Genomic DNA, 9,102 nt, shown 5'->3' with positions numbered 1-9,102 from the left:
AGGCCAGACCAACTGCTGCCCAGCGCATGGCTTGAAATCGGGGTCAAAGGAGAAAGAAGCCGCGCAGGGTTGAGGGGGTGGGGACATGGGCTGGCCAATCAGCGCACAGAGGGCGTGCCCCGCCCAGAGCTGCCGGAAGCCGTTCAACTGCCTCTGCTGTGGTCTGGCCTCTAGCTCTCCAGTGTTGGCAGCTGCGGTAGCTCCCGCACCTCTTTATGTTGGAACCCAGTGCAGCTAAGTTTCCTCTACAGAAAACCGATAAGTCGAAGAAATGTGCTGTTGTGCAGTGTCAGGCGGAAGGGAGATGAACACCTGACAAGTCCCCTGGGCTGGTATCCCCACCAACCGAGTGTCCCTCGCCCTCCCTGCACTGACCGGCTTGGCCAACCCCTTAAGCACTTCAGCCGGTATTTGTGACTCGATATTCTCACGCCTACCTCATTAAGTTTTGAGTACAAGGGAAAAAAGCTGCTTTATGTGAATTTTTCTGCCTTGTCTTCCTCCTACCCAGTAGGAATAAGACTTTCCCTTGGGGGCGGGGCAAAAATAGTTGAACTTGTGAAAAAAGTACCTGGTTCATAAAAGGGCTTTATTTGCATGGGATTTTCAGGGAAATCCGTTATGAAGCATTTCAGTTAAACAAGTTCCTTCTCCAAGAAGGGATTGGCTTTGACTGAACCTTCTTGCATAGAGGTCATACTAAGGAAAAATGTAAACCTCACAGGCAGTGAAAGGTATAAGCAATTTTGGAACTAGATGAACTATGTTGAGAAACTATCCTCTCTATCCAGAATTTCAAAATGCAACTGCGTTTCATTATTCTGTGCAAAGTTTTGTCAACACTGGCCTGGTCAGATGTTTATTTTAGATCAATTAATCATAGTTTTTAACTACCAATCTTTCATTCGTTTATAGACACCTATATTATGCATTGGATTTATTTTTAATGCATTTATCAGATTCTTTTAAAATTCAGGAAGGTCGGAAAGACATAGGTGCAGACCACATACTGCCCCTACATAAACTGACAAGGGCAAGAGTTGTGGATTTCAGGAAACAGTGTGCAATTACCTTGGAGCTATGGACGGTGGAGGTGGAAGCAATCTGGATCAGGTAGAAACACTTTAATAAACAACAAAACATTTTGCAAAGGAAGAATACTCTTCCATGAAGTCACACTTTAGGGAAAGTTGGGGGGAGGGGGAGAACAGAGGATGTGTGTGTGTGTGTCTGTGTGTGTGTGTAATAGGTTATGTAGTTAAGATGCAGTAGACATCCTATTTGGGGAGATTTTAAAGCTGTGGAATTTGAGAAGCAAGCCCTGCTTCACCTCTTTTAAAGGAAATTAAAAGGACAAAATGACTCAAGTAATCATCCCCCACATAACAATGAGCGCTGAGGTGGCAATCTTGCTGGAGGCACAGTAACATCCACTTCCAAAGGAGAGGACAGAGTTCCTAAAAGTCCAGTAAGGTAGTTTAAAAAATAGCCTCAGCGATTTCTCCAGAGTTTATTATTCCCAGAATGTGTTCCCAGATCACTCCCAAATGCATATCCTAGAACTTCCATAGGTCTCTCAATAAATGTCCAAGTAGTTCAACTATTGAAAATAACTACCCTTATTGAAGCTTTCTTCTGAGCAGTTTTTGTAGCACGAAGATAGGAAGTAATCTTTTGAAATGTGCCAGATGATTAAGCAGTTAACATAAATCCTCTTAACAGAAACTAGAGGCAACAAATGTCATCTTCAACATACTAATAGCCAGACAATTTCTATCTTCCTTCAGGGTTTTCATGCCCCAGGGAGCATATACATTTGTCAAAAGTGGTCTGGAGTTTTGTTTGGCAAATCCTGGAAGAAATTAGGTTTAAAAAATGATTAATACCAAGATGTTTCCCACTGAAGTAAAAGTTCCACTGCTGTTCAAAAACTGAACATTGAGTAAAATAATTAACTTTTTTGAGAATTAAGTTTATTTTAAAGGTAATTAGAGGAAAAAACAAAGCTACCCATGTTCCAAAATGAATTTTTCTGGAATCTACTTCAATAAATTCAGAGCTTAAATGCTGTATCTTTTAAGACTGAACTTTTATTTTTTGAAAAACAGGTATCTCATATAATCTTTGCCATGATAATGCAAATATGCAAAGTAGGCATGTATTTTTGTTTTCCAAAAGATGCATTATGAACATTTTCAGGAAGCTGGTGTGATTTATTCAACTTTTAATCTTAAATACAATCACAAAATTATATCCATCAGGAGGCATTACAACCTTCTGTACAGAGAAGCCACTATTTATACAATGTTTCTAGGACAAGGAAGATTCATTCAACTCAACTTGCTCTCATAAGGGCTAAAAATTAAACAAGTGAAATATGATGTTGTTGCCACTGATGTTTCAGGTGGAAATACAAGGACAATTTAAACCAGAAAAATAGGTGATGCAATTAAACAGGAGCGGAAATTTTGTTAAGAAAAACACAAAACTAAAACTATATTTAATCAGCCTGTGTTGAAAGAAAAACATTCTCAAAGTCTGCATTTCAGAACAACATGCGATGTAAGTTTACCTCTTCAAAAATGGAGCTAATTGTATGGCAATTTTTATGTTAGCACAACAAAGGGTTTTGTTTTTCCTAGTAAGCCCGGTCAAATTCCCATGGAAAGCGAGGGACCCTACCTAAGTGGTTGCTTTACAACTAACTCTTGAACTCAAAAGCTTCTCACAATAAGAGTCAGTTCGCCATCTTGTAAATAAGGATAGTGACATAGTTACCCAGGCCAAAAAGCAGGCAAAGTGCAGCAAACCCTTAGGGTTTCATAAGACAATGAATATTCCCCTTAACATTTGAAAAATTCTGTGATGCTTGCTAGTATTTCCCCAAAGGAGGAATCTTTCTAATGCTACCCAAATAATTGAAAGCAAAATCAACCTCCTTTAAGTGACCCTTGCATTAATATTTCTACCTCCTTGATTTAAAGGGGGGAACATCCTAATTCTAAATTATTGGCATTTTTTTTAAACAAGCTCAACAAGATATAAAATTGAACACTGGTTTTCATACTCATCTAAATTTTTGTAAAACAAAGATGCTTAAATGTGCTAATAGTAACGCATTCACTGATATCTGATGTATATGAAGAGGAGTAACAGGCTAAGAGTAATAGGCTAGTTGTAGGCATTTTCATTAATATGAAAAGAATTGGGAGAAAAGAAGAACCAGCTCCTTTGATTTTAGTACTGCCAAACAAGTAAGCCCCCAGAGTAATTATAAAAAGGTGGAGGAAAATAGGCCAGGAAGACTTTGATTTAAAGTACTGCCTATAATACCCCAGATTAAAAAGGACCTAAGATTGCACATCAACTCTAATATTTGGCTGTACTTGCATTGCCCTGCGCGGCATTTTTTAAATGGCTCTTTCCTTAAATTTCACACATCAGAACAACCACAATTAAAAAACAAAACAAAAACAATGCAGGTAACACCAAACACTGGATAATATTTAAAACTACTTACTAAGCTTAGGTAATAGAAGCAAGTGTTAAGGGCAGAAGTGATGGGAGTTTTCCTTTTATTATAAATCCTCACCCTGAACCTGGGGTTTGAGCTCTAAAAGAGCAATTCAGGGAAGCAGATCAAGAGCCTAATTATCAGTTCTCACAGAAATCTCACATATCTCAAAAAACAAAAAGCAAACAAAAAAACTCAGCACAAGCATCAGACACAAAAGAATCTTAATAATCATCCAGTAAACTACGTGATGAACTCATAACCAGAAATGGAGAAATTACAAGACACACCAAAGAAACAGTAAAAGAGAAATAGCTTCATAAACTACTAAGCCTCCACAGCTTTGTAGAGAAATAAACTAAAAAATAGGTAATTCCAGCAAATTAAAGACAAAACACTTAAACTTCCGATTTCCAAGGGTACTTTGAATAGAAGAGGTTGTTTGTAGATTATTCTGTACCCTCTGACTCAGAGAGGGGAAGACGGACGGGGAGGAATGGAAGGAAGAGACAGAACGATGGACAAAGATCCCTGGTTTTCCACAGGTAATTCGTCATCAAAAATGAGTGACTTCAAAATCACAGCACTCTAACTTTACAGTATTTTCCAAGATAATCCTCAAAATATAGCCCTGTTTTCTCAATCTGATGAGGACTTTTTCAAAAATTTAAAGCGGCAGGGCTATTTACAGAATGACTTCTCAGAGGAAGCCAAGCCTTACAGACTAGGGTCTTGTCCAGAGTGCAGTGAAAAGTAAGCTTGGAAGTCACTGGCTACTCCTATCTGCCCTACAACCAGACACGCATTGTGTACGCAATGACACTATTCTCTGAGGGACCTTTTTTAAATAAAAGTGATGGAAACTTACCAGAGGCACGTTTTTTTTTTTTTTCTTTTCTTTTTATTTTTTTTTTAAAGAAATAAAGCTGTCTTGTTTTTCTTGGATAAGGTGCCAGGTAGTACCTCTGAAGCCTGAAACTCACAGGCAATAAAATTTACCTATTTCATTCATCTTAGTTACCAAAGTGGAAGCAATTTCTGAATACTATCTATCAGGACACTCAAGTGTGAACTGCTTTATCATCACGATAAAAGTTTTTTCTGGTGGCAATAAAAAATGTTGCTGAAAAGACTAATGTATAATCTTGAGAGAGCAGAGGTAATCAAGTGTTGAATGCAGTTGCTCCCAAAGCTTCCAGGAAATAAAGCAGTGTGCAAAATACAATATGGCATTATTATTCCAGCTAGGCTGTTTTGAGTGTGAAAGTAAGGTTCAAAAATCAATGAGGAAAAGAAAATTTGATGCGCTAGTTTCCTAAACTTGCTATTGGACACGTGGGTATTCAAAAATACTACCTTTCTTGCAATACTTGTTCAAGTATAAAGAAAGTACTGATACTGAAATGCATTCTCTCACAGGTATTTAAGGATTATATGTGGTGGTCAGAACATGGAAAAGGCCCAAAGCTATGTGAAATTTTTCCTTACTACCTTTCAAGTTTGTCTATGAAGACTGGCAAGTAGAAAGTGACTGTCCATCCTAATCTCCAAAATGCAAGAAAAATATACTCAATAAAGATTTAAATTGTGTTCTATTTTGTTGATACGTGATTTTAAGAATCCTAGACTGGATTTTTATTTTGGATCAATGATTTAGCTCACACAGTCAGTCAGTACTGAAATGCAATGCTAAATTTAAGGAAACCTTAATCATGAATTCATTATATCACTGAACAACAAGCTATTAAAATTATGCAAAAAATAAAGCACTTCACAGACTACTTTAATAACTGAACTTAATAAAAGATGTTGGTGGTTCTCACATTGTCTGATGTTTCATGTACATGTCCTAAAATGCCAGGTAAACTAAAGCACTTTTAATTTACAAGATGTAAATTAAAAGTATCAAATAAGAAAACTGAATTAAACATTTCACTCTACCTCCACCAGAACATCACTTTATTGTTAATCTGTCATCAACAATGTAAAACTCTAATAGATACTCTATCCTGGTTTTTAAAAAGGTAAAAGATTACATTGGATTAGCTACTTTCTATGAAAGAAACTACAGCAATCACAGAAGAGGGAAAATCTGAATGACCTCCAAAAATGTACACTATAAGCAAAGGGGAGTGTACATGAAATCAAATGTCTGTTAGATTCATTACTTTTGAATGCACAGTGACAATTCTGGAAACTGTACATGATAGAATCACAGAAAAGACTTAAATAACCAGAATGACATTTTGTATGTGATCATCAGACCTTTAAACAATCCTTGAATTTTCCATGTTATCAGTGGTTTTGGAGAAATTCCTGTTTCTCTCTCCAAATATAAGTTAACAGCATGGAGATGGAAGAATATGAAACATGAGGATTGAAATAAAAGTGAGTCTGAAAGATGGCTAATCTACTAGATTAGGCAAAAAGGGAATAGGTAAGTGGTGGGAGGAGTGGGGATCAGTGGGGTGGTTTTTCCCTTCATTTCAGAAGTAAGTTCTTCCAATGTAGTGTATCTGTTACAGAGCTCTCCATTTTCAGTCCATTTCTGAAATTCATATCGCATAGCCTTTTTGTACTTACTGGTCAACCCAACCAGTACTGTTGCCAAGCAACACATTCCACGAGAATCTGAATGCATCAAATCTTCCTTGGCTATGATTTCTTCGCGGCCCCAGTTTTCTCTGTTTCTGAGCGGGGTTTGTTTTTCCTGGATTGTACACACAGGGTCAGGTGGAATGGAGTTCCAAATCACTCTGTGCTCCGCGGCATCCCGATTTCTTTCTCAGCTAACCTCCTGACACGTTTGCAGCTGTTCTGTGGCAGAAAGACAATCTCCGTGTTCAGGCGGTGAGCTTGCTTTCTTCACCCTTGACCCTGGGGTTGCAGGCCATGGTGTTGGGCGTATCCCTGAGTGCAGCTGTCCTGCAGGATTCACTTCCTAGTGCACCGAGATTTCCTAGGTTTCCTCAGAGTAAGCCCCCAGTTGCATCACCACCGACTGTGGTGTGGCTTTGGATGCCTGAGGCTGAGTTGATTCTGGTGGATGTCTGACCTCACTTAACCAGACTCATCTACTGGCTTGCCACTCACACCCAGGCTGTCCAACCTTCATACAGCTGAGCCAAGTTATCTAGATTAGTTGCTTCCTTAATGACATAGTCAACCTGTAAAAATAGGCAGGATGGTATTTAAAACCACTGAGAACTTGAGTGGACATGATTCACATACCAGTTATATGAATTCAGAGTAAGTCTCTAATCACAAAGGACATGTAGTTGTGATGCTACAAAAAGAGATTAAGTTCTCCCATGACTCGAGAGATTACAAGATGTGTCTTGGGAAAGTCAGAATCCCTTTGAGCATATGGATCCTGAGATGAAGAGAGCCCTACCGACCCAACTCATGTTCTTGAAATCATATATGTGAAATACACAATATGTATGTATATGTATGTGTGTGTATATATATATATACACACACACACACACACACAAAGACCAATGAAGAAAATGTGAAAAAAAAAAAAAATGTTAAGAACTGGTGAGTCTAGACAAAAAAGTATATGGGCATTCCTAATACTTTACTGTAGGCTTAAATTTTTTTTTTTTTTAAACAGCAGGGTTTAAAGAAATTATCCTCAGATTTATATACACAATAACACCAATGAATAAATTTCAGAGTAATGACTTCAGGCAAGCACCCACTACCTCAAGTTTTTATGGATATTCATATGCCTGAAATGACATCAAGTTTTTCATCTGAAACCTTCAGATGGTCTTCAAAATGAGGCTGAATGCCCTGACAGAGGTACGTACCTATGATCCCAGTGCTTAGGTAGGCTAAGGCAGAAGGCTCACAATTCAAGGCTAGCCTCAGGACCCTGTCTCAATAAAAAGGCCTGGGGATGTAGCTTAGTGGTAGAGAGACCCTGGGTTCAATAAATAAATAAATCTAATAAATAGATAAATTAGAAATGAACTGGAGTTTGAAGGATGTCAAGGTTGAGTCACACCGTAAGAAAAATGCTAAGAGGGAAGTGTCAAAGTAATATGGTGAGTATCTGACAACTCCAGAACTATTACCCCAGATCTCTGGAAACCAGTTAAGTTCTTTATTTCCTGGTGAAACACCAAAGAAATGGGTAAGAGGAACAATTAAACTCACACTTTTCCAGCAGCATTAAAGTGTGCAGCCCAAGTTTAAAAACTAGTCACCTGTTCAGCAACTGACATCCTCCGGTTCGGATCAACATCTCGGCCCTCTAACTTGGCTTTCACTCTCTTCCACACACTCACTGCATATGAGTTTCTCTCTTGCACAGCTACAGAGCAATGAACACATATGTAAGTCAAACCACAATTCCACTTAAAATTTTAAGGCAGCCTTATTTCAACTAATTACCTTTCCCAGTTTTAGGGTCTCTCACGGCCTTTTTAGGACTACAAGCCACACTCTTGCCAGTTCCTGGGACAGTGCTTGGTGGAGTATCTGCTGATGTGGCAAGATTTTTCTGAATCAGCTTTTTAGCATTCTGTGACATGACATCTGGCTGAGTCTTCTGGCCAGTGTTGCTCCGGACTGCTGTAGAGGAAGAATTGGTAGCTCAATTTATATGCAAATGGAAAATAAAGGGGAGATAAAGAAGAAAGCAGAAAATAGGTAGCGGTAAATACCCCATGTTAAATACTTAACTACAGTCTTGAAAATAAACTGAGTTTACAATTTCTAAGTTAGCCATTGTCAACATAACCATTGTTGTCCTGGAAAGCCTCAATGGTAGGACATTCAGATATGAATCTGTACAATGATGGTCACTATTCACCAGATTGTGGCATCAAAAAAACAAAAAACAAACAGCTATGCAACAATGGAAGAGTAATATGACAGACACAGAATGCCATGTTAAATGTAGCCATTAAGTCATTTTTAAGATTTAATGACAGGGAACAGGGTATGCTGGTGCACATCTGTAATCTCAGCAACCTGGGAAGCTGAGGCAGGAGGATCACAAGTTACAGGCCAGCCTAAGCATCTTAGGCTGTTTCAGAATTTTAAAATGGCTGGGAATGGGTTGGGCATGGTGGTACACACCTGAAATTCCAGTGATTCAGGAGGCTGAGACAGGATCACAAGTTTGAAGTCACCTTCAGCAACTTAGTAAGGCCCTAAGCATCTTAGACTCTATCTCAAAATAAAAAATGAAGGGGGGGGGGGGAGGGGAAAGGGACTAGGAATGTTGCTCAGTGGTTAAACACCTCTGGGTTCAATTCCCTTCCCAGTACCTCCTCCCAAAAGCAGGGAAACTGGAGACAATAGCCAGAAGTAAAGTGCTCCTGGGTTCAATACCCAGCATGACTAAAAGACAGGAAGGTTTCATGTAATATTAAATGGGGCTGGGGGGGAATAAAAAATTATATTTGCCAAATGATGCCAATGCACGTGCACATGAACATACACATCAGAAAAGTAAATCAAATGCACAGTGGTTTTTATCTTTATTTGGAAAGAAACTACACATTTTTCTATTAGGTACTTTTCTAAATTTCCCAACAAAAACTGGGGGGCGGGGGGCGGGAGAAGGACAG

At 38.7% G+C, this 9,102-nt stretch overlaps 1 protein-coding gene across 2 annotated transcripts in view; it reads right to left on the bottom strand.

The window, feature by feature from the left end:
- Positions 1-4,392: 4,392 nt before the first annotated feature.
- Smg1 (SMG1 nonsense mediated mRNA decay associated PI3K related kinase) overlaps positions 4,393-9,102 on the bottom strand; it is a 100,294-nt gene continuing 95,584 nt past the window's right edge. For both annotated transcript variants that reach the window (XM_047532800.1, XM_047532799.1), the window contains 3 exons: positions 7,919-8,098; positions 7,732-7,838; positions 4,393-6,681 (listed from right to left, as the gene is read on the bottom strand). In XM_047532800.1, the coding sequence (XP_047388756.1) occupies positions 6,604-6,681; positions 7,732-7,838; positions 7,919-8,098 (365 nt within the window). In that variant the 3' untranslated portion in view covers positions 4,393-6,603. The remainder of the gene's footprint in view (positions 6,682-7,731; positions 7,839-7,918; positions 8,099-9,102) is intronic.

This window comes from Sciurus carolinensis, chromosome 18 (genome assembly GCF_902686445.1).
Source record: "Sciurus carolinensis chromosome 18, mSciCar1.2, whole genome shotgun sequence".
Lineage (NCBI taxonomy): Eukaryota > Metazoa > Chordata > Mammalia > Rodentia > Sciuridae > Sciurus > Sciurus carolinensis.
Note: the sequence above shows the minus strand (reverse complement) of the source record. Positions and strands in the feature narration are given on the sequence as shown.